The sequence below is a fragment of the Macaca fascicularis genome, chromosome 10, assembly GCF_037993035.2.
Source record: "Macaca fascicularis isolate 582-1 chromosome 10, T2T-MFA8v1.1".
Taxonomy (NCBI): domain Eukaryota; kingdom Metazoa; phylum Chordata; class Mammalia; order Primates; family Cercopithecidae; genus Macaca; species Macaca fascicularis.
Window position 1 is genome coordinate 18,230,429 of NC_088384.1, and position 26,435 is coordinate 18,256,863.

Here is a 26,435-nt window from a genome sequence, read left to right on the forward strand (position 1 = left end):
ATGAGGTCTCTAACTGGGGCATAGCATCAGGACAGGACACACGGCTTTCCCAACTAAGGGCACCACGCCTTTCGGATCTAATTGTTCTGCACAAACGTCCTAAGCTTGTTGCACGTGGAATTGATTGATTCATATACTCCCTGAATTGGTGATATGTTTTCCTGAGGAATTCTACAAGTTTTAGATGTAATCATATACAATGACAAAGTGGGTGGTAGTGTTTTCCCCATGCCTCTAATTTATGTATTTGTGCCCGGGGTGGTGATTTAGATAGGAGCTTAATAAAATTGATCAAATAAACTACCCCAAACCCACACACCATCGTTTCAGGGAGCTGTCATCCTACGAAGGAGATTCTGTATCACCCAGCGTGGTGTTCCGAAACAGCCACTGTGTTTTCTTAAGTGCAGCTGGGCTTTCATTTGGTCAGAAAGGTCTTTATTTCTCAGATTGGCCAACAATATAACAGCGTAAATTCAAAAGGTATTGGTTAGCTGTGGAAGAGAGTCATTGTTAGCTGCATGACTTCTGCAAGTTATTTAAACTCTCTAAACCTCAATTTCCCTTTCTACAGAAAGTGGGTTGATAATTCCTACCTCAAATACTTGTTTTTGTAAGGATAAGCAATAATGTATCGAGACAGTGGGAGGAATCTTTGTTTCAAACAAATGTAGATGTGTATCCTAGCTCCATCTTTAGCTGTGCACATCACTGGTCCTTTGTGAGCCTTTTTCCTAGGCTGTGACGTGGTATTGGTTATAATTGCAAGAGAAGACCTTCTGTGTGATGGAGTTGTCTGTGGATCTGATGTGGAGGCCCAGAGACATGTATGCCCTAAGAGATTGACTACAAGGCTAACTGCCTAAGTTGCTAAGATGCAGCAGAGACTGAGGCCAACATCAATGCCAGCTCTGGGGACAGAGGAGCAGCTGTTATCTAGACAACACTCTTGTATTGATATGATATTGACATGATGCTTGTTGACACAAGATAAATATATTTGAGAGGAAGCAGTGAGGGTGAGAACAAAATCCCTGTAAGAAGGTGGACAAAGAGTGGATCTTCTCTTTGGGCTCTTGTCTGAGCAAACAAGGGTAATCCCTCCTCCCTGATGTGAGAAACCGATCTCAGTCCTTGCCCAGAAAACCAGTAAATGAATGTACAGCGGGAAATACCAGAATGGGAATGCTTGAGAATAACTACAAGGGCAGGTTCCTTTGAGTAGTTTATTTTCGGTTAGGGAGGCGAGTGGTATTAGGGTTAAGATTGTGGTGAATAAATATGTGCTCCATGAGTTAGGAAAGAAATGCATGCGTGAATGAATGCATGGTTTGGGATTCTAGCTTTATCAGATTCACTAGGTGACCTGGGACAAATCAATTAACTGTTCTGGGCCTCCATTTCTTCTCTATAAAATGGAAATAATAAAAATAGCTGCCTAATGGTGAGAATTAAATATGTTATTGCAAGTTAAGCTCTTAGGTGAGAGACTGGCACTTCATAAAACCTCTCGATAAGTGAATACTATTGTTGTGATGATTTGTCATTACACTGTGTGTTCATTAGTCACTGATCCAGATGGCTTGGCTTCTCCTTTTAAGATGTTTGTATTCTCTGTACTTTACAGGTCAGCAAGTCCTGGGCTTGGTGGAGAACCAGAGTGACTGGTACCTTGGAAACCTGTGGAAAAATCACCGCCCATGGCCAGCCCTTGGAAGGGGCTACAACACAGGTAAATTCTCAGGGTGGTATGGGCAGAGTTGCAAAAGGTGATGTGAGGGCCCAGTGCTCCTTTCTCAGGAGAGGAGACTGCAAAAGCTCAGGAGGCCACCTGACTGCTTGAATTCAGCAGTGGATGGTATGTGGGCAGTTGGCATTCCAGTTCCTTCTTGGTTCTGTAGCCACAGGTGGAGTAGCTGTTGGGCCATGGCAGTCTGTGGCATCTCTCACCAGAAAGCCCCTCTCCTGACCTCTAATCCAAATCCTATTGGATATCTTTATCAGTATGACGTGTAGGTTCCCTGGCTCTGTTAATACAGACCAGAGATCATTCTTCAGTAACAACGCCAACTTTTCAGTTTCTTAACACAACGGATATGTATTTTTGCCAATCACTTTCCACGTCCACTTGAGGTCTTCAGGGATCTGGGTTCACTGTAGGTATTCAGGATTCATCTCCATGCACACTTCCATGTATGTGGTGGGAAAGTAGCAGAAGTCGTATTATCTCTTAACGTTTTTTGTTTAGAAGTGATACAATTTCATATTTCATTGGCTAAGCATGTTGTGTGGCCATGCCTCCCTTCGTAGAGTGTGGGCAAGGGCAGTCTACCATGTGCCTGGCAGGAGAAAAGGCAGAAATATTTGCTAATCAGCACTTTTGAGGACCACATGTGCCTGGCAGGAGAAAATGCAGAAATATTTGCTAATCAGCTCTTTTGAGGACTACAGATCTCTAACCATATGTCTAAAATAAAATCCATTATTCTACCTTGTTACTAGCCACAAACTTGCGTCTCCTTTTTAGTTTCTTTCTCCGTTATTGGTGTCCTTCATTCATCCATCAGCCCTTCTTGTTCACCAGCTATCTCTTCAATGCTTACTGTGTACGAAGCCCTTTGGCAGACACAGTCCATGACCCCATGGAGTATATAAGCAGTGAAACTAGAGCAGCCTCTTCCTTCTGAGGCTCAATTCCCATCAGTGTCTGTCTTTGAAATGCTTCTGGATCCTTCTGCCTCTCTCCTTCATCCTCATTGCCACTGCTGTGGTATCCCATTCTCAAAGGATGCAGACTCCTGATCTTTATGAGACTAGAATGTGGAACTCGGGGAACGGTAGGGTGGGTGAGACCAAGAAGCGCTGGAACTTGGCATCTGAGACCAGCAAATGAGGTGGGTTGGGACAGGTATCTGGCTCTGGGGACAGTACCACCTAAAAGTGATAGGTGAAGCCTGCCCTGGAGGCTGAGGCCAGTCTGTAGTGGGATCAGCCAAAAAGAGATCAAAACTCTGAGAGCTGATGGTCAGACTCCAGAAGAGTCTAATGCAAACACAGGGCCCCAGAGAACAAAGGAGAAGGGACATGAGTCAAGCTTGCAGAGGTGAGAGTTCATAGATGGGGTCAGAATGGGGGTCAAAGCTGGAGGAGGACAAGGAAAGAAAGTCCAGCATCAATGTCCAGAGGTGGCAGGCAGCCAGGGAGACCTCTATTGAAGGCCATCCTGAGAGACGGAGATATTCCTTAGCTAACATCTGTCTGAGTATTAGATATGCCTTGTGCTATGTAATTTTTTTTTTCCTGTAACGCCTACCAGGTAACAGAGGTTGCAGTTGAAGAATGCCAACCACCGGCCCTTCACAGGCCCCAGAGCCCCACCCTGGAGTCTCCCATGCTGTGTTGGGCATTAACCCTTTAGTTGCTGGATGGTGGGGAAGTCTGAGGAGTTCCTGAGAGGGGCCGGGTTGGGGAAAGGCAGCTGAGGGCATCAGAGCAGTGGTTCTCTTAGCAGATCAGGAGGTATTTCACTTTTTCAATAATGGGTAAGCCAGTGCCTCTGTATATCAGCTGAGTATTAGCCAGGCACCATGTTAGGTGCTTTATGGGTGTCAGTCTCCTTTGATCCTCACACTCACCCCATGAGGCAGGTGCCGTGCTTATCTGTATTCTATGCCAGAGGAAACTGAAGGTTGGAGCATTGAAGGCTGCAACGCGGAAAAATCAAGGAGGCTGTGGTGTTCACTACCAACCTGTCTTGCTTGAACTTCAATGGCTTCAAGATTAAACACTTTCCAACAATGGAGATTCCCAGGCTCTGCCCTTCAAGAGTCTGATTGACCGGTTCTGTGCAGGAGACTGGGATTCTGCCCTACAGGAAGCCTCTAGGATGTTTCTGGGGCAGAAATATCCAAGGGCCTGCTCTGATTATCAAACATGGCACTCCGTTTCCTGTCCCAGCAAGCTCTCCCAGACGCTGTTTTCTCAGAGCCTTGGAGACTGGACCCTCCATGAACCCATAGCAGGCCAGGGACGGGGGCTCCACGTGCTTTCCTCTGGCAAGCGACCGGTCACCCCATGTTGATCTTTTGTGCCTGGATTTTCAGACACGTTCCCTCCAAACTTTCATGGAGGTGGAGACACCCATGTTTCTGGGTGGGATAAAGGAAGTCTCAGGAAAACCCTGGTGTATACATTTCGTTTCTGTCTTCCAAAATTTATAATAGAAAATGTCACATAGAAATATACTGCAGTGCCTCAGGGATGCTGCATCAAGATCATGGTTACCTGTGTAAAACAAAAGCCACTGGTCATCAATCCCGGTTTGCAGGGAAAAGAAGAATGTAGCACACTGGGGAATTTATTACGACCAAAATGGCATGTCTCCTCCTGCCCGTCCCTATTTGCTATAGAATGTAGCATCAGGAGACACAGGAGCACATAAACCACCTCCAGTTCCCCCTTGATATGCCAAGGCAGTGAGTTACTTCCCTCCTCGCTGGTACTGAAAGGGCAGAGCAGAAAGGGGAAAGCCCTGTTGAAGTGATGTGTTCATTTAAATAAGCCAGTGACACTGAGTGATTATGATGAAAGCACTTAGGCAACATCAAAATGCATTGGCTTTCACGATGGGGATGTGTCACTTTAAAACCAAGGATTGTGCCACACAGTGAATGAGTCATCCAGACATGTAGATTCTCATGGAAACTGAGGACACCACTGGAGAGAACCTGCCACCCTAAATCCCAGCACATCTGAAGCCTCCAAAAAGGATATCTCCAGCAGAGCCTCCTGTCGTATGCCTTCAGCTTGATGTTAAGAACCCAGGCAGATCTGGGTTACAGCTGCAGTACATTTCGTCTTCGTATGCACTTGGCCAAGTTGCTTCACTCCTTGAACCTCAGTTCTTTCCGTTTTTAAGATAGGACAAGACTGGGCGCGGTGACTCACGCCTGTAATCCCAGCACTTTGGGAGGTAACGAGGTGGGTGGATCACGAGGTCAGGAGTTCAAGACCAGCCTGGCCAAGATGGTGAAACCCCATCTCTACTAAAAATACAAAAAGTTAGCTGGGCATGGTGGCGGGTGCCTGTAATCCCAGCTACTCGGGAGGCTGAGGCAGAGAATTGCTTGAACCCAGGAGGCAGAGGTTGCAGTGAGCCAAGATCACGCCACTGCACTCTAACTGGGCGACAGACTGAGACTTTGTCTCAAAAAAAAAAAAAAAAAAAAAAGACATAACAAACCTAGTATGTGAGGATTAGCAATTAATGTTGTAACTTGTTTAATGAGCCTTGCCTGATTGAGGGTACAAAATAAGTACTTAGTAAATCTTAGTCTTTCTCCTCTTGCATTTTTCTGCTACTTGCTCTATCAGGAAATGAGATTTACCCACTGGAAAAAGGAGGTTATGTGACTGACTGGGGTTTGCTAAGGTCTCCCAAGCCCTTCGGTCAGAAAGAACGAGTATTTTACTTTCCCCAGGTGTAATCCAGCTACCTAGCAGCGTTTCCTGTATCTCTTTACTATCTGAAAAGGTTAGCTTTTTGTATCACATTAGGAAAAAAAAGTGACTATTTAGTTCGAATATCAGCTTCCTCGCTGTGTTTTACTTTGAAAATCCCCAGAAAAAGCATACGAGATGTTTGTGTTGGAAGCTCTACCTTCAAGACCTGGCTTTGTTGCTTTTAAATTCTGTGCCTTTTTTAGAAAGCTTCCCCAAGCTCAGGGAGGCTTGGGCTTCTCATCTGCGACCTGGGGACCTCGGAACCCACTCAGAGGCTCCCTTGTGGTCGTGCAGCCTTGTGTGCCTGGTAAACCAAAGTGCTTTAGGAAGTTGGTTGTGATTCGTATTTATCCTCCTAACCACAGCCCAACTGAATAACTCTTTTCAGGTAATTCAGATTCAACCGCAGACATCAAACACGGCCTCTTCACTACACATTCATTCATTCATTCACTCATTCCACCAGGCATCACACCAGGCACCATAGCGTGCATGGGTTTTGTTAATTCCTTGAATTATCTTATAAACTAGACTTTTCCTCTTACAAGGGCCAATCAGGTTCCCCCGTTCTCTTTGTTTGCTTTTCTTTCCCAGTCTGCTTTTACAAAGCCTACACGGCCACAAAAGATTAGAGAAGATCTTTCCACCATCTCCCATTTATCTCCTTCCCTTCTTACTAGACTGTTCCCAACTTAATTCCAGAAGCTACTGAGCCACCGCAACTTCGGATGGATAACCAGGCAGATCCTAGCACAAAGCTCTTGCCCATAACTGTTCAGGTGGAATTACGGGCGCGTCTTTCACAGTCGTGCACGGAGATGGGTCCGTTTCTAGCCACTCTGCCCAGGCATCATCTCCTAGATGCAAAAAGCTGTCATTCACCCAGCATTCAGCTGTGAGCAGGACTTAGAAAACAACAACAACAAAAATACACCTAGGATTTTGACAGGCTCATTGAGATTCAGCTGTCTTCAGTTCCTAAGCTGATGGATGAATATCTTAAAAACAACAGCAAAGAAAAGGGGAAGGAGGGCTAAACATAGCAGAGGATTGGAGAATGAGGTGAGGGAAGGCAGATCGGTAGAAAGAAAATGGCATGTTTGCAGATAGGTTTATTTGCATGGGATCCCAAAGGTGACTCAAGCACAAGGTGCATCCTCCCCAAGTTGAAGGGCGTAACACTAGCCAGAGAATGTGCTTTTTAAAACAATTTAAAAATAAAATGTATTGTGTTTCATCCAGCCCCCAAATTAGGGCAGAGACAGGCAGAGAGAGACCTGGCTGTTTAGGGAGGGAGGAAGAATTTCTCTAGGAATCCTTCACTGCATGACAACAAAATCAGAATGCTTAAGGACTGACCTCTGAGGTTGGAGCAAACCATGGAAGGTGATGGGCAGTCAAGTCAGATACCATGGAAAATTTCGTGGCAGAGATTCAAAAGGAGAAAACATTGGACAGTTTGCCAAAGGACTGTTAAACAAATAGCTTAGTGGGATAAATAGAAATACGCAACCTAGGCTCAACTTACTTCCGCCTCTGACATCCAGCATTCTGGGACCCTGGGTAAGTCCCTTCATTTCTCTGCATCTTAATTGTCTGTGCTGTCAGGAAGTAAGATCTCTTCATGTTCTGAAAGAATACTGTGATTGGGTGATTTCTGTCTGTAATAATTGCATCCAGAGAAACTACATTTAAATATAATTTATTCATTCATTACATGCTACGGAATACCTATAATACTGGCAAGGATAGGGTAGAAAACTGTTTTTTTTTTTTTTTTTTTTAATGGATAATACCAAGAACCTTCCTTCAAAAAGTTTATAGTCTAATAGAGAAGTGTTTGCATATCTGCAAAAAAAGTTAGTATGGCTTGAGCCTCTTCCATGATTGAGATCCAGAATTCATCATGAGCCCTGCACTAGCATCATAACCCCTGGACTAGCGTTTTCTAGACTAATTCCAGAAGTCATTGCAAGGGATGTGAATGTGTGTTTAGAAATTGTGAACAGAGGCCAGGCGCGGTGGCTCACACCTATAATCCCGGCACTTTGGGAGGCCGAGGCAGGCAGATCATAAGGTCAGGAGATCAAGACCATCCTGGCTAACATGGTGAAACCCCGTCTCTAATAAAAATACAAAAAAAAAAAAAAATTAGCTGGGCAAGGTGGCACACGCCTGTAGTCCCAGCTACTCAGGAGGCTGAGGCAGGAGAATCGCTTGAACCTGGGAGGAGGAGCTTGCAGTGAGCCGAGATCGCGCCTGCATTCTGTGTCTGCCCTTTGGAGATTCATATGTGCATATTGGAGATCTTATAAAGTCTAGAAGTAAAGAAAGCAATTACACCCACTCTTTCAGAAAGAGTGGTTCAGTTGCTTTAAAACTCCACTATAGACATTGCCAGTTGTTAGTGAATCAATAGATTCTGATTCTAGATTACCACTGAAGAATGGGATTTTTTAATACTATTTTTAATTGTCTGTTAATAGACTATTATTAATAGAATTTTGACAACTCATATTGACATTTGTTATAAAGGACAAATAGTCTGGAAATGCAGTGATGTGCTGGGTTCCTAGGTCACATCTGCTAGTGAAAGCCTATTGTTAAATTTTTAGAAAATATGGGATCCAATTGTTAAACATAGCCACTATTAAAAATCAAGGCCGGGCACAGTGGCTCACGCCTGTAATCCCAGCACTTTGGGAGGCCAAGGCGGGCAGATCACTTGAGGCCAAGAGATCGAGACCAGCCTGGCCAACGTGGAAAACCCCATCTCTACTAAAAATGCAAAAATTACCCCAGCATGGGGTCACATGCCTGTAGTCCCAGCTACTCAGGAGGCTGAGGCAGGAGAATCGCTTGAACCAGGAAGGCAGAGGTTGCAGTGAGCTGAGATCACATCACTGCACTCCAGCCTGGGCGACACAGCAAGACTCTGTCTCAAAAATAAATAGATAAATAAAAATCAAATGATGTAAACTTACAATGAAATATGTCATTTGAAAAACAAAGGTAACAAATCCTCAAAACTCTTAAAACCTGTTACTTCCGAATCACTTTACTCTCTGTGCTTCTAAGGTTGTTTGCATCTGCTGTGTCTGTATGGTGGAAATGCCGTGCAGTGGGGTCCTGCTGCACATCTCTTCATAACCATTCAGTAGCATCGCATTGGTAGTTTGAAATCTTCCCTGGTGGGACTATTATAGCCCGGAAATTGGAAAACACTACCATCAGGGGTTTTCTTTCTTTCTGAAGAGTCAGTTGTTGAACATTTACCAGCATACTGCTGAAATATAATAATAATATATATACATAATGTTTTTTGAGATGGAGTCTCACTCTCATCACCCAGGATAGAGTGCAGTGGCACGATCTAGACTCACTGCAACCTCCACCTCCCAAGTTCAAGCAATTCTTTTGCCTCAGCCTCCCAAGTAGCTGGGACTACAGGTGCATGCCACCATACCCGGCTAATTTTTGTACTTTTAGTAGAGATGGGGTTTCGCCATATTGGCCAGGCTAGTCTCGAACTCCTGACCTCAGGTGATCCACCCGCCTCAGCCTCCCAAAGTGCTGGGATTACAGGTGTGAACCACCGCGCCCAGCCAATAATATATATTTTTCACATTCCCTGAAATTAAGTACTGTTGACAGTTTGCCTTCCACATATGTAATTATCTGCTTCTCTCCATATATGCATATTCTTTTTGAATAGACTATACTTGTTTACTTAAAAATAAAATATTGGGTATCTTCTACATTAATACAATGGTATATTTTCTTCTTTCTTATTAAGAACTACATAGTTTGCCATTTGCTGGAGGTACTGTAATTCATTTATTCCATTTTCTATGAGTTGGTATTTTAGCTGTCCCTAGGTTTTCCCCTCAATTATAAACAATACCATACATAAGTCTTCTCATTACCCATGTTTGTTTGCTTATTCAAGTATTTGTACACAATAACTCCTAAGCTATTGTGGTACTGCTATATTAAATGTTATGGATATTTTAAATTCTGATAGATCAAAATTTAAATTTGCCAAATGTGTCAGTTTACAATCGAGATAAAATTTTAAATTAAACAGATGTGTGCGTGTTTATGTATGCATGTGTTTTGCTTGTTTGTTTTGTGTGTTGGGCATACAGTCTGTGTATTTGCAAAGAATCAGTATTTTGCCAAGGAGCTACTTCATAGGAACCCAACTTGAGCTTTTTCAATTTAGGGAGATGATCTCTGACTAAAAGGTCCAGGCGTCTGAAGCCATGGATCGTTGACCAGTGGCCAAGTGAAACGAAGACGTTTCCTTGCTGTGGCTAACTCTGCCTGGCTCCAACATTCCAACACCTGGTTAAGTGAATTGACCTGGCTTAGTAGTTACACAGGGGTGGCCATTCCTGAAAATGTATCTGCCCCACTCTGCTAACCCATACAAGGTCAAGGGTTTTCTCTGTCACTCACTCAGGTCTTTAGCATTGCAAGAGCTAACAGGAGTTATGACCCAAGCACCCAGGCACCTGTATGGTTCCGTGTGCAGTAGAAGGGAAAGAAGGAAGGATATGATCCTAACTCCCCTGAATCCTAACTCTTCCTGACATAAGGAAAATAATCTGGCCATCATTCAGCACATGGTTTCCTTGAAGACATATTTGTGATGGGAAGAGGCACTTGATTTCTTTGGGGCCTCTCAGGTTCACAGTACTAATTGCTTAGATTTGATTCGTGCTTTCATGTGCACCAGCTCATGTAATTCCCATTCTACAGAGGAAGCTGATGGAGGCTCAGCAAGGTTCGTTGATTTCGCAAGTTAGCAGAACCAGTAAATGTCAGAGTCCAGTGCTTAAGCCTGCCTTCCAATCCAGGGCTTATCTCAAACCACTTAAATTAGAACCTCTAGAGTGAGACTCCTCCTTCAGTAGTTTCTAAAACCAAGCAGGTGACCCCTTTATGCTGGACAGGCATGTCCTCGTTTCCTTCCAAAGCCTGCATTATAAGGACACCATTTGTAATGCAGCCACTCTGAACCTGCTTTCCCTCTTCATTACCTATACCCTATTTTTCTAACCATGACTGGACTCCTAGACTCCATAGCTGCTTGAATTTCTGAACATTCAACCAAGATTTCTGTTTTTGTTTTTGTTTTTGTTTTTAGATGGAGTCTCACTCTGTCACCCAGGCTGGAGTGCAGTGGTGTGATCTCAGCTCACTGCAACCTCTGCCTCCCAGGTTCAAGCGATTCTCCTGCCTCAGCCTCCTGAGTAGCTGGGACTACAGGCGTGTGCTACCACACCCGGCTAATTTTTTGTAGTTTTAGTAGAGATGGGGTTTCATTGTGTTAGCCAGGATGGTCTCGATCTCCTGACCTTGTGATCCACCCACCTTGGCCTCCCCAAGTGGACTTTTTATTATTATTATTATTATTATTATTATTATTATTAACTGTGTATAATGTCAGACCCCATGTTGGGCTCTGGGGATGCTTCAGTGGAACAAAGGATCCTAGCCTCAGACTGCTGTCAAGGAAGACCTACAGACACAAGCCATTTGGATGCAGAAGTGCCCTGATGGAGAAAACTCTTAGACAGCAGGGAAAAGGGGACAGGCAGTGATATACCACCAGTGGCTTATTTAAATCCCTATTGTTGCCTGGATCCTGACCTGTTATCCTACACTTTCCCCTGGGGCTGCCAGTGACATCACATAGAGAAAGAGACCAGCCTCCTCCTCCTTCTGTCTCACTGTAAGCTGTTCCCTGTCATCCACCAGTATGCTTCAATAGCCCCTCCTTGTTCCTCTGAGCCCTTGCCTGCCGCCATCTCCTTTACTGCATATTTGACATTTCACCACAGCAGGTCAGACGTATTTGAATCTGAATGGCACAGAGGGTCCCTGAATTGGTCGGCAGAGCCCTGTGGGACTGCTCCAAGTGAAGGGAATCTCCATGAAGACAATTATCCAAGAGAAATAGCCCGTCTCAGCAGGCATCGTTCTGCTTTGCTTATTGAGCCAACGTTTATGAAGCACAGACTTCGTACCCAGCTCAATGCAAACAGGCTCACCTCTAGCAAGGCTCAAGGGAGGGAACAAAAGAAACAGAAAACACAGCCCTTGTCAACAAACCCAGGATTAAGTTGGAGTGGCCGGGCGAATATACGGAGGAAACAATGGTTTTCTTTTTTAACCCTTTTCAACGTCTATTTAGTATCTGTTCATTGAATGTTTAATTATTGACAGCAGGAGTTGACCCCCTTGCCCATTTTTGTGTGTCCCAAGCTGGGTTTTTACATTTTCAGATAGTTGAGAAAACTTGAAGACAGGTCTATTTTGTGGCACATGAAAATCATATGAAATTCTAATTGCAGTGTCCGCTAATAAAGTTGTATGGGCTCACAGCCACAGCATTCATTTTTATTTTGTCTGTGGCTGTATGAAAGTTGTCAGGATCAAGATGGAATCACTAATATGAGAAAACCCTGATAAATAGGGGAAGGCCACAAAGGCACGATTCTCACATTTACATGCCTGTTAACGAAACAGACTCTACAAAAACCACCGCCTTGCACAAAGACCTCACAACCTTACACAAAAACATTTGTGCAAGGACATCTGCGTCTCCAACCTTGGACCAGTGTCATCCTTATTATGGATCTTTGTAGCCAAAGATAATTACTCAAAACAATTATGTACTCCTCCTTATTTTTTCCTTTAAAAATGTTTATCTCTGGCTGGGCATGGTGTCTCACGCCTGTAATCCCAGCACTTTGGGAGGCTGAGGCGGATGGATCACCTGAGGTCAGGAGATCGAAACCATCCTGGCCAACATGGCAAAAATCTCTGTTAAAAATACAAAACAAAATTAGCTAAGCGTGGTGGTGCATGCCTGTAATACCAGCTACTTAGGAGGCTGAGGCAGGAGAATCTCTTGAACCCAGGAGGCAGAGGTTGCAATGAGCTGAGATCGTGCCACTGCCCTCCAGTCTGGGCGACAGAGAAAGACTCTGTCTCAAAAGAAAAAAAAAAAAAAACAGTTTATCTTCTTTACCACCCTGAATGCACGCATACTTTACTATGACATGCGTATTCCCATTACAATATTTAATTCCCAAATATATTTTCTTTTATAGAGTGTCTCTCTGCTTGTTATTTAGATTGACAGCTGCTTTGAGGCTACAAAAACAGAAATTAAGTAGTTGTAAGAGAGTCCTTTTCGCTTCCAAAGCCAAAGATACATACTTACTGGCCCTTTCAGAAACAATTTGCTGATCAAGGTCCACAGCATAGCAGAAAGAGCGTGGTCTGTGGAGTCTAGCAGACTTGGGTTAGGATCTTGCCTGTGCCAGTTAGCTTTCTACATCTAGTCAATAGGAATAATAACATGTTCTTAACAGGCTGAGATTGAATAAAGCCACTGTAAAGGTAACATAAACCCCAGTGATCTAGAACTAGTATTGAGGCCTAGTAAATATTGGTTACCTTCACCCCCCTTAATTATATACAAATATAATTTCCTATATAGGCACAAAAAGAAAGATAGAATTACATGAGGCTAGTTCTACTCTCAACTGGAAAGCTATGCACAAGAAATAGAAGGAAAGGGAATGAGACTAATACATTCATTGGATACTTTATAAGAGCAGTCTTCTCACTCTTATTCAATCCTTTATTCCCCAGCAGCCAGAGTTGTCCTACTGGGCACAGTGGTGCACACCTATAGTTCCCACTACTTGGGAGGCTGAGTCAGGAAAATTGCTTGAGCCCAGGAGTTCAAAACTGTAGTGTGCGATGATCATGCCTGTGAATGGCCACTGCACTCCAGCCTGCTCAACATAGTAAGACCTGGTCTTTAAAAAAGTAATAAAAGAGTGGTCCCTGGCATATGGTAAAGGCATAGCGTACAGTATATATTATATGCATTTTCAGCTGGGCTTGGTGGCTCACACCTGTAATCCCAGCACTTCGGGAGGCTGAGGTGAGTGGATCACCTGAGGTCAGGAGTTCAAAACCAAAACCATCCTGGCCAACATGGTGAAACCCCATCTCTGCTAAAAATATAAAAATTAGCTGGGCCTGGTAGCAGGTGCCTATAATCCCAGCTTCTTAGGAGGCTGAGGTAGGAGAATCGCCTAAACCTGGGAGGTGGAGGTTGCAGGGGGCCAAGATCCCGCCATTGCACTCCAGCCTGGGTGATGAGGGCGAAACTCCTTCTCAAAAAATAAATAAATGCATTTTCGCATTCAGCCCTCTTAATAATTGATATACTTGTCAAACGTTTTACTTGTGGAGTCACCATCAGGATGAGGCCCCAGATTCTGCTCCTCCACACACCATCACACAGCCCTGGGCACGCCAACTTCTCTGTGCCAGTGTTCACACCTGCAGATGCAGGTCATGGGAAAACGTACTGCGCAGGATCGTCTTGAAGACTGAATGAGATTTAAAGTGTGCCAGATAGCCCTGCAATCCAAAAGAGGGAAGGGCAGACAAACAGGGAGGGTGTGTGCATTCAAGTCAAAACATGGATGTTTCCTCACACAGGCTTCTTTGAACTCTGTCTCGGTGTGGTAGTAAGCAGGAAATCCTGCAAGGTCTCAAGATGCAAATCTGGCAAGGATCATTGTTTAAGGAACAGCTTATGGGCCGGATCTCAAGGGATGGGACTGCACAGACTGTTGAATAGAACAGGAAAGGGAAGACCTGCAGGTGGAGGGCGTACGCCAGGCTGTGGAACGGGTGTGGCCAGGCAAGTCTGGGTACACGGAGCCGGAAGAGCTGTGGTCGTGGAGGAAGCCTTAGGATTGGACTTGAGAAGATTGCAGTCACTACTCACTTGCTTTATGTCCGGAGATCTGATAAGAATGTATCGTCAGATTCCCTTATAATGAATCCCATACCTGTTTCTACCAAACACATATTCAGCCTAGTTTCACAGTTTATTTCTGGTTTCCAAGTTCTTTGGATTGACTCTATACTAGTGATTGGATAAGACTGAGGAAATGTATGTGTTAAGGGAAATGGCAGTGCATTCCCATTGCAATTGTTAGTCTTTCCGAAGATTCCTGACTCTGATTTTTAATGGACTTCATTTAATGAGTTAACGTAACCACAGATTAGTAAACAGGGACTATCGATCTTCACAGAGAACAAGGAAGGAATTTACACATAGTAAGGGCCCAGTGTTGTACTGAAATCACCGACTTTTCATTCCGCATTGACTCTGCACCAGGCCCTGTGCTAAGTGCTTCTCGTACTTGCTCTCACTTAATGCCCACTACATCGTTTATAAGGAACGTTACACCATTTATTCAAAATGTCACTGTTAGTCGGCAGCAAAAGGAAGAGGGAAGAAAGAAATTCCACATAGTCATGTTGATTACTCCCGAAAGTAATTAACTAGGATTGTGTAATGAATGACAACAGAGACAGACCTCTCTTAGGAGGTGACAGTTTAACCGAGATCTGAAGCGAGTCCCGAAGCCAGCCACACAATTGGCCAGAGAACGAGAATCTAGCAGCCCTGATGGGGGCTCCAGCTTGGCCTGTTCTGGAACTGACAGGTGGGAGGCTGGAAGGAGGAACCTGAGTTGAGACTGGGGAGCTAGGCTAGAGCTTCCTGGGCTATGATATGATGACACAGAATTCGCATTTTCTTCTGTAACACACTAGCAAAGACGGCACCTGACTGAGAATATCCATGAGCTTCTGAACAGTAGCAATAAGAAGTATTGCACAATTAATTTACATGCATCATTCTTTGTTCAGTAGTAACTTTACAGGACCACCTCCATGCATTTCAATCAGCTGTTTATTAATGTGCTTTACTTTGCTTGACATGCATTCTAAGAGGCGTTTCTCCACCCATCCCTCATTTCTGGTTCTCTCACCAAATGTTCGTGTGATTCCTAATTCAGTGTTCCAACTGTGGCTTAGATGACTGGGACAAAATAGAACCTTGGTAGCCTTTATTAATCATCGTGTGTTTCTCAGAGATATACCAGCTTCATGTCACTAGCCCTTATGGCTCCCTCCAGCACTCAGGGTAGGATAGTCCAGTGGACGCTGGAATGTGGGGCCCGGGAAGGAGAGCTGCTGCAGCATTACTCACCACTTTGACTTGCTCCCCCATTTCCTCTTTCTTTGGGAATTATCACCAACAGGTGCATTCAAAATCTTCGTATGATTAAAGTTAAAAAGCTTCTGTTAGAGGACCAGATCCACAGATATCATCCTGCCCAGAGTTGACTATTCCCTAATAGAAACCTGCCTTTGGGGAAAAGGACTGTACTGTTGCTCTCATTACAAAGATAAGAACAGAAACACAGAGAGGTTAGTTCACTGTCCCAGCGTCACACAGCCAGAAAGTGTTCGAGACCAGGTTCAGATCCAGGTCTGACTCCGAGACCAGGCTCTTTCCAGTACCTTTGCAGTGGCCTAAAAATATCAAATGGGCTGAGGAGTTGGCTGGAGAAAACTGCCTGATGGCAAAGTTTTTGACATCTCTTGCCATGAGTGGAGATGGGTAATCATTTAACGGAAGATGAGTTTTGACCACATGGTCTATTTGGTTTCTGCTGAAGACAGGGGCTAGGCGGACCCCTACCCCACCCATTCATCCAGGACAAACTACCTCCTCCAGAGTCCCTGGGATCCTTGTTTTTAATCAGTCAATTGATGAGTGTCGCAGCACTTTTTACAGTTAGTCATTTTGCAGGTGTTAATTGAGTCTCTGTTAACCATCAGTGGGCGGGACCACTGTCTTGTCTTCTGAACTCATTCGTCCATTCGCCAGCTCATTCCTAGACATTCTCTGAGTTTGTCTGCTATGCCTCTGGTAGGCCCTGGGCTAGAGGGATGACACCAGCTGTGTCCTAGAGAGTTCAGCGTCTAGTGAGGGGTTCCTGTAAACAAACAACTGCTGGGCAAGGAGATCAGCGTTTTCACCAAACTGCGTCAGGGTAGAGTGGAGGTACAAAGGCAGGTGGCCATCTCTGCCAGGAGGATCCAGGAAGACTTCAGAAGGGAAGGCTGGGAAGAGAAGGAGGAGAAGAGAGAGTAGAAAGCAAATGAAGAAATGAGGAAGAAAAAGCAAATGCAAGTGGCAGAAAAGTAGAGAATTATACTTCGCTGAATTAGAGCTCAGAATTCTGGAATTTTGAAGAGATCCATAATCGGTTTTCAAGGGATCCAATATTCACCAGCTCCAAAGTAAGGGGAATGAGGGGTACAACTGCATTGTCCTTTTAAGGATCTGTTGAATGCAGGACAGTCTTTCTCCCTAGAAAGAAAGAAAGAAACAAAGACAAAAATAAAGGACACAGAGCTTAGGACGGTCCCATTCCCTTAAAAGCCAACAGGAGGAGGACAGCAAACTCCTTTATGCTCCTTTTCCCCACTACACAATGCAAAGTGCAGAGTCCTTCCAACTGGGAGCCTCTTTTGTGGCCATGATGATTTAAGAATCACCCTGGATAATTGCTCAGGTATAGCTTTCACCACACTTTCCTTCCCCCTGACTGAACAGAAGCAACATTCCTTGCTAGGGAGAAAGTTCACCCTGCACTCAGTAGAACCTGCAAAGAACCATGCAGTTTGGCTCCAACCCCTTTCCCCCTTACTTTGGGGTTGTTGAATACTGGAAAAGTGATCAAGGAAAGTACATTTATCACTCTCTTGCCTGAAAGCTTGAGCCGGGGTAATTTTGCACATTCTGTTTAAACGATTGACACGAGAAAGCTGGATTTAGTTCTCCCTTCTTACTTCCCAGCACTAAATGCACACCTCGCTAATCCAATTTCTAGGAAATCCTCCCTCGTGAGCAGGACAGCCTGTGGATTTGCCCAGATCAGGTTGGCAGAGAGTAGATAGGCTCGTTTGTGAGAGCATGTTCAGACCCCAAGGATTACTATGGCCTTATGGCCGCCAGAACCACTTTCTAGTAGGTAGGGGACCTTTATGTGCCCCCGGAAATAATGTTAATAGTCCTAGCTAACATTTATTGAGCAGTGGTTATGAATGTGGCATTGCAAATGGATTATGATCTTATTTAATTTGCACAGCAGCCTAGGAGGCAGGCACTTCTTGCTGTTTTTCCCATTTATCAGCTGGCTTAAGGGCCTTTGTACTTGGGGCTAATTCTGCCTGAGTTCCTCCTTCTTATCAGCATGGCACGCTACCTCGCCTCCTGCAGATCCTGTCTTAAACATCATCTTCTCGGAAAAGTCTTCGCTGACCACTCATTGAAAATTTCACCACGTCTCCCAGCTGAGCTCTCCTTATCTCCCCTCCCTGCTTTATTCTTATCATACAATCAACTATATGTTTAACCTACTTACTTGTTTATCCCTCTTCTGTTAGCACATAGGCTTCCCGAGGACAAGGATTTCTATTTTCAGATGGGTTCTGGTACATAGGAGACTTGCAGAACATACTGGTGTAACGAAAAACATAATAGCATCATAACTACTTTGCAAACTAGGAAAGAGAAATGTATAGAAATGAACTAGTATGGGCTGGGCGCGGTGGCTCACGCCTGTAATGCCAACACTTTGGGAGATGGATGGATCGCCTGAGGTCAGGAGTTTGAGTCAAGCCTGACCAACATGACAAAACCCCGTCTCTACTAAAGATACAAAAATTAGCCAAGCGTGGTGGCTCACGTCTATAATCCCAGCACTTTGGGAGGCTGAGGCAGGCGGGTCACCTGAGATCAGGAATTCGAGACCAGCCTGACCAACATGGAGAAATCCCGTCTCTACTAGAAATACGAAATTAGCCGGGCATGGAGGCGTATACCTGTAATCCCAGCTACTCAGGAGGCTGAGGCAGGAGAATCGCTTGAACCCGGGAGGTAGAGGTTGCAGTGAGTCGAGATTGTGCCACTGCGCTCCAGCCTGGGTGACAAGAACAAAACTCCGTCTCAAAAAAAAAAGAAACGAAATGAGCTAGTATGGTCCAGGTAAGACAGAAAACAAGTAGCAGACTAGAATTAACTTAGGCCTCAGACCTCCCAAGTGTTTACAACACTACAGAGCCAGCGTGTAGCCAAATACAAAGCCTTCTGTGGAACTGTGGTTGTGCTGGGAAATAAGCAGACACTACTCGCTACTACTCCCATTACAACTTTCTTTTGAAATCAACTTCTTAGTCCTTCAGGATGACAGTTATTGATGTTAACAGAAGTGGGATGTTTTAGCCCCTCTTCTGCTCTAGGACTCTGCTTGTTGAGATCCAGAGGAAATAAGTTATGGTCTCATCTCTCTGGAAGCTCACTCCAGTTCACTGCCAGTGCAGGAGCTTATACTTGTATTGAGTAGACCTACTGTGTGGCACATACTGTGCAGGAAGCTGTGGGTATGGAGTCAGTAACACACACCACTGCCCTCTGGGAACTCAGAGTTTGGTGCCACAAAGCACCTACAATAACTGCAGCTCTGAAAGGCACAGATGTAGATTGTACTATGTAGTGGTTTTGTTTGTTTGTTTGTTTGTTTGCAGCCATAGCCCTGTAAGTATTGGAATGTGTAATGTTCCACATCATCCCGTAGGCATCAGTATTGGAAAACGCATGGGTTTTGGAACAAGTGAAACTGGATTTGAATCTGGGTTGTCACTAGTTAGTTGCTTACTCAATCTTTCTGTGACGTTTTAAGGAATAGAGTTAATAAGCATGCCTAGCGCCTGGGTCCTGGTAAGCTGCCACCATCACCATTAGCTCTCAGTATCATCATTATCATTGTTCTGCCTCTGAGTGACAGTGAGTAGTGAATTCAGTGCCTACAGGTCAATAGGAAGAAACTAGTCTGGTTAAAAATACACCCCAGGTGGCCGGGCGCAGTGGCTCAAGCCTGTAATCCCAGCACTTTGGGAGGCCGACACGGGCGGATCACGAGGTCACGAGATCGAGACCATCCTGGCTAACACGGTGAAACCCCGTCTCTACTAAAAAAATATAAAAAACTAGCCGGGCGAGGTGGCGGGCGCCTGTAGTCCCAGCTACTCGGGAGGCTGAGGCAGGAGAATGGTGTGAACCCGGGAGGCGGAGCTTGCAGTGAGCTGAGATCCGGCCACTGCACTCCAGCCTGGGTGACAGAGCGAGAATCTGTCTCAAAAAAAAAAAAAATACACCCCAGGTAATAACAATAGCCCCTTATTTAATTAGGACTAATGTGTGTTAGTCAGTGTGCTATACTGAGTATTTCGTTATCTTACTTGATTCTCCCAACAGTCCTGTGAGTTATGATTAAAATCTGTTTTGCAGAAGAGTACCCTAAAGCACAGAGCAGTTATTAAGTAACCTGCCCAAGGTCATGCATGGTGTGTGGGTAGATGCTAGGACCCTGACCCTTGATTTTTTTGCTCAACTGCCCAGGTCATCAAAGTGTGTACTGGGGAGGTGACTGTATTCTTGCTGTCATTCCCAAATCAGTCAGAGAAGCAGCAAAAAGTACCAAATCTAGCATCAAGAGACTTGTATTCAAGCCCAAATTCGACCACTGCATCAGCTTCCTGACCTCAGGCCACTGACCTCACTTCGAAGTCTTGGTTTCCTCATCTGTAAAATGAAGACATTGACTTAGTGATGCCCAGCCCCTGGGCCTCTGGTTCTGGGATATGGCTCTTTCGTTCATCGCACAGCAGATCTACCAAAGCCAGCACACAATGTCGTCAGAGTTAGAAAGACCTCAGCTGAACCCCAGCTCTGTCACTCACCAGCTGTATGACCTCTCTGAGCCTCAGTTTCCTTGTTTGTAAAAACAAGCATAAACTTACCAATTTCATGGGGGCTGTTCCGAGGACTCACTGAAATAACATAACAATCAGGATACCATCATGAAAGACATCTGCCCTTGGGAGTCAACATATTTTAATGAAGGGACTGCATATGGCGGTGAATGGGCAGGATCAAAGGCATCAGCAAGGGATGCTGGGACACCCAGGGACTAGCTGGAGCTGAGAGCTGGTACCCGTTCTGGGCTGAGAGATGTGTGTTAGTTTGCTAGGGCTGCCATAACAAAATACCACAGACTGGGTGGCTTAAACAACATAGATTTATTTTTTTCTCACAGTTCTAGAAGCCAGAAGTCTGAGACCAAGGTGTTGACAGGGTTGGTTTTATCGCACCCTTCTCTCCTTGGCTTGTATATATAGATGCTTCCTCTCCCTACGTCTATAATCTCCCTTCTGTGCATGTCTGCATCCTAATTGCTTCTTCACATGAGGACACCAGTCCTATTGGATTAGCCTGGGACAGCACTGCAGAGCCTCTTCAGGGAGGGTGAAACCCCACAGGCTATATACCAGCTACTAAAAAAATGACTACAACTCTCTAAACAGAAATCCAATCTGCTGACTGGCTGGTTGGCATGGAGATTTTCTTTCTTTTCTTTTTTTTTTTTTTTTCCGAATAATGGGCTGGCCTCTCCCCACCAATCTGGCTAGATGCTTCACTGCACAAGATGATGTCTCATTTGCCTCCCAAGAAGGACGAGACAGCGTGGATGGCCAAGCATTTCTGACCAGTTGAATGGGCACTGGTCACCCGTCTGACCTCATTTTAACTTAATTACGTTTTTAAAGACCCTGTTTCCAAATTCAGTCCCATTCTGAGGTTGCTGGGGATTAGAGCTTCAACAGATGAATTTGGGGGAGGACACGATCAACTCTTAACAAGATATAAAGAGAAGCAATAATGGTGCCAGAAGCTACTGAAGGCTTGAACCATGGAGATAGCTGCCAAGCAGAGGCTGAAATGGAGGACACAGCCATTGCTGGGAACGTTGCCCACAGGCAAGAGTGTGTGAGGAAGAAATGCACTCTCTTTCCTCCCACCCTCCAAGCTGTTGCCGAAGCTTCCGATCAGGAACCAACCACCAGGGATACCAGGTGATCCCCGGGCACAGAGAAGGGCAGAGTATGGACCTGGGAGTGGAAAAACTGAGAATATGTGTCTGGCACAGAAGGGGCACCCACTAAGTGTTCATCCTTCCCACCTCATAAATGAGAAGGGAAAAGTGGAGACGACGCCTGTGACCTCTGCACCCCTCCCGGAGTGTGTTTTCAGCATCTGCTTTGTTTTGAGCATGTGAATGAGTGAATAATGAAGGCGTACTCAGTTGTGCCCTTCCATGCAGGCTCACTTTGTTTAAGCTAGAAGTTGCAAAAAGCTTCTTGCCCTTTCGGCTGTTTAGGAGCTCCACATTCCAGCAGGTGCCAGCACACGTTCAACTGGTCACAGCTGCTCGGCCATCCACGCCATCTTGCCCTTCTGGGGACGCAGATGAGACATCGTGTGCCGTGAAACATCTAGCCGGACTGATAGAGACAGGCAGATTCATTATTTGTTAAAAAAAAAAAATTAAAATATCCATACCATCCAACAAACTGGACAGCAGATCTGATTTCTGTTGAGAGTTGTAGCTGTTTTTCAGTAGCTGGTATATAGCCCGTGGGGTGTCAGACCCTCCCATCCCTCCCCAAGGTGGGTCTGCAGTGCTGTTCTATGCTTCTGCATCTACCCCAGCTCTTCCAGTCATTGCACTGTGCTCTGTTTTATTTAGTGCCAATTTTAAGACCAATATCTTGGCACTACTCTGTATATTGTTCCTGCTATACAGCTGCAGAAAATACTTCCTCCTTCCTTAAATAGTCTGGAGAGTTTTTAGTAACTACTTCAACTGCGGTGACCTGGACACAGCCAGAATATCTTCATTCAGTAACTGTTATCTCCCGCATGCTGATGGACTGCCTGTGAAAGCTGTCTTGTCCCAGAGCAGGACGTCTAAGGGACTCGACATCTTGGTGGATTTCTGAGCGGGAGAAGAGACGACGACAGACCAGTGAGCGTGATTTCTACCTTGGGTTTTTCTTATCATTTACTGTCTACAATGTGCAAAACGACTTGCCTTCTGTGATTTAGTGATTAGCTGAAAATCTGTCCAAATCTGGAAAATGACAGTAGTATTACTTTCCTGGAACTGCTATAACAAAGCACCACAAACAGTGGCTTAAAAAAGCAGAAGTTGGCCGGGCACAGTGGCTCATGCCTGTAATCCCAGCACTTTGGGAGGCCGAGGCAGGCGGATCACAAGGTCAGGAGATCGAGACCATGCTGGCTAACACAGTGAAACCCCATCTCTACTAAAAATACAAAAAATTAGCTGGGTGTGGTGGTGGGCACCTGTAGTCCCAGCTACTTGGGAGGCTGAGGCGGGAGAATGGCGTGAATCCGGCAGATGGAGCTTGCAGTGAGCCAAGATGGCGCCACTGCACTCCAGCCTGGGCAACAAAGCAAGACTCCATCTCAAAAAATAAAAATTAAAATTAAAAAAAGCAGAAGTTTCTGGTTCTAGATCCTTGAGGAATTGCCACACTGTCTTCCACAATGGTTGACCCAGGAATCCCATTACTGGGTATGTACCCAAAGGATTATAAATCATTCTATTGTAAAGACATATGCACACATATGTTTATTGCAGCACTATTTACAATAGCAAAGACTTGGAACCAACCCAAATGCCCATCAGTGACAGACTAGATAAAGAAAATGTGGCACATATATACCATGGAATACGATACAACCATAAAAATGAATGAGTTCATGTCCTTTGCAGGGACATGGATGAAGCTGGAAGCCAATATTCTCAGCACTAACACAGGAACAGAAAACCAAGTACCACATGTTCTCACTCATATGTGGGAGTTGAACAGTGAGAACACATGGACACAGGGAGGGGAACATCACACATGGGGGCCTCTTGCAGGGGATGGAGAGAATTAGGACAAATACCTAATGCACGCAGGGCTTAAAACCTAAATGAGGGGTTGATAGGTGCAGCAAACCACCATGCCCATGTATATCTGGGTAACCAACCTGCATGTTCTGCACATGTATCCCAGAACTTAAAATAAAATAAATTTTTTTTTAAAAAAGCAAAAGTTTATTCTTCCACAGTCCTGGAGGCGAGAAGTCCACGTGAAGGTGTCAGCCAAATCACGCTCTTTCTGAAGCCTCTAGGGGAGGATTCTTCTGATTCTTCCTTGCCTCTTCCAGCTCTGGTAGCACCAGGCATTCCTTAGGGGCGTATCTTCAACCCCTGCCTCTGTCGGGCCTCTTCCCTTCGTGTCTGTCTCTTATCTCTTCTTCTTCTAAGGACACTAGCCCTTGGGTTGGAGTCTACTCTAATCCACCGTGACCTCATGTTGACTTGATTACATCTGCAAAGACTGTTTCCAAAAAAAGGGTCACATGCACAGGTATTGGGAGTCAGGACTTGAACATACGTTTTGGAAGGAACCTAATTCAATCCATAAGAACACTTTTCCTCAACTTTTGCAAAGCACTCTGTGGTTAAAAGAAACTATTTGTGGAACCTCCTCAGATCTGCGGGGTTGACCACGAATTATCCCTCTAGTTTGGCAAGTAAGTCTGAACGGACTAAGGAAAGCTGAGATGAGCTTAAACAGATGGATTATAGAGAAGCAGAGAGTTGGAGGCGTAAGAAATAGCTCAGGAGGAAAGGTGGGGGGAGTCTCAGGGACTTAGATCCTTGACCTTTTTTTTTTTAACTCTGTATTAGTTGTTTTGCTTTGACCAGCCACTTAGCCTTTCTGAGCCTCAGTTTCCTCAAGCCAATGGGGATAGAGATGGGACATGGATTTGATAACCTTCTTTGAGTTTTGTTTTTTTTTTTTTTTGTAGCTTGATATAGATTCCAGAAAAGACTAGCAAAGTAGGCAGCAGGCATCGCCCAGCCAGCTTTGAGAAGGGGGTCTCTGTTGGTGCATAGCTGGACACGCAAAGCCAGAAATTCACTCATTTCCAGTCAGCTTCGGGACCCACATTCCTTTGCTTTAAAAGTGGGAAGAAAAATATATGAAGAACTCGTCCAAACCAGTAAGAAAAAGGGCAGGCAACCCAATAGAAAAATGAGCCAAAGAATAGGCAGTTCCCAAAAGAGGACAAAATGGGCAATTAACATATCAAAAGACTATGAGCTTCGTTAGTCATGAAAAAATGCAAATTAAAATCCATATTGCTATACCACTCTACAAAGTGTAGACCTACCCGAAGGCCTAAAATGCAAACATTGAGACAATGCCAGTTTTTAGTGGGACGATGGAGCAATCGGAATACTTCAGAACCACTTTGCAATATCTACTTAACCTGAGCACGTGCACACTCAGTGACCTGGAAGTTCCACTTGGAGGTTTGTACTCAACAGAAATGCATACACATGCCATCAAAAGACATGTTCCAGAATGTTTATAACAGCCCAACTATCCATCAGTGACACAATGGGTAGAGTAAGATATTCACGTCATAGATTATTATACGGCCTTAAGATGAACAAATGACAACGGCATGCATAGGATGGATGGATTTCACAAACGTAATATTCATACAAAGGGCATGTACGGTATGATTCAAAGCATATAAAGCTCAGAAATGGATAAAACTATGCTATTGTGTAAGAAGGCGAGACAAGGCCAGGCGCGGTGGCTCACACCTGTAATCCCAGCACTTTGGGAGGCTGAGGCAGGCGGATCACCTGAGGTCGGGAGTTCGAGACCAGCCTGATCAACATGGAGAAACCCCGTCTCTACTAAAAATACAAAATTAGCCGGGCATAGTGGCACATGCCTGTTATCCTAGCTACTCAGGAGGCTGAGGCAGGAGAATTGCTTGAACCCAGAAGGCGAAAGTTGCGGTGAGAAGAGATCACACCATTGTACTCCAGCCTGGGCAACAAAAGCGAAACTCCATCTCAAAAGAAAGAAGGAGAGATGATGGCAAGATAGTGGGTATGTTTTTGGCTGTAAGGGGGATTCTGGTCTAGTAATACTCTGTTTCTTGGTCTGGGTTCTAGTTATTCAGTTTGTGAACATTCATCAAGCTATACAGTTATGATCTATGCACTTTTCTGAATGTACATTCCACTCTAATAAAAAGTTTGTTTATAAAAGTAAAAAACAAAAGTACTCTGCAAGTTTTTGTTGAAAGTATTTGCCAGCTACCAAACCCTTTGTGTTCTTGGTTCTATCGCAACCTTGGCCAGATGATTTCTGTCCAGTGAGATGAAGAGGAAAGGTGAAGTGTTGTCTAAAAGGACCACTTCCCACAACATGAGATCCAACCACACCCTGTCTGCCTAGAACATACCTCTATCTGAGCACCCATAACACCTCCAAGCTCCCTCAAGCAGGGACCACTGTGTTCTTTGTCTCTGTGCACCTTGTGCCTGGCCTGTAGAAGTTGCTAAAATATGTATTTATTGAATGAATGAGTGAGTGGATGACCACACTCCATTCCATTCACACTTGAGAAAAACCCAGCCAAGTTAGGGAAGGTTTGAGATGGAAGGATTTCCACCTTCTCTCCCACCCCTCCCTCCTTCCCTATCTCTCGTCTCTCTCTCTCTCTCTCTCTCTCTCTCACACACACACACACACTCTCAATCTCACTGTCTCACTGTCTCTCTCTCTCTCTCGAAAAGCTTTCAGGAAGAAATAATTTAAAAAGCAAAAGCTGGATTACAGAACCTTTTCATTTATATGATCAAAAGTGAGTCCCAGGTAAAATCAGCAGGGGATTTTAAATTAAGTGGTTTTTAATAAACTTACTTTCTGTCGGATTATGAATAAGAAGAGAACTCTAGTGCTTCAAAGCAGAAGGGAGGAAGGTCATGATTGTGAGGATGATTTTCATCAGCATTTCTGAGATGAGAGTCCTCGCACTCCCCAGAGCCTCCTGCTGAGCAGCTGTACTGGGTCCACTTAGGATTTCTCTGATTCAAACCAGCAAAGCCTCAAAAACCACTGAAGGACTAAGGATCTAATCTTCATTTTCACATAGTGGCTCTTGCATGACAGGTGGAGAGGCGAAGAAGTGCAGACAGAAGCCAGTGAGGACTCAAACTGAAGGGACAAGCAATATCCTA

At 44.7% G+C, this 26,435-nt stretch overlaps 1 protein-coding gene across 4 annotated transcripts in view; it reads left to right on the forward strand.

The window, feature by feature from the left end:
* The window catches only part of LARGE1 (LARGE xylosyl- and glucuronyltransferase 1), a 633,576-nt gene that overhangs the window by 489,132 nt on the left and 118,009 nt on the right, over positions 1–26,435 (forward strand). For all 4 annotated transcript variants that reach the window (XM_005567477.4, XM_045364291.3, XM_065522217.2 and 1 more), the window contains one exon: positions 1,628–1,732. In XM_005567477.4, the coding sequence (XP_005567534.1) occupies positions 1,628–1,732 (105 nt within the window). The remainder of the gene's footprint in view (positions 1–1,627; positions 1,733–26,435) is intronic.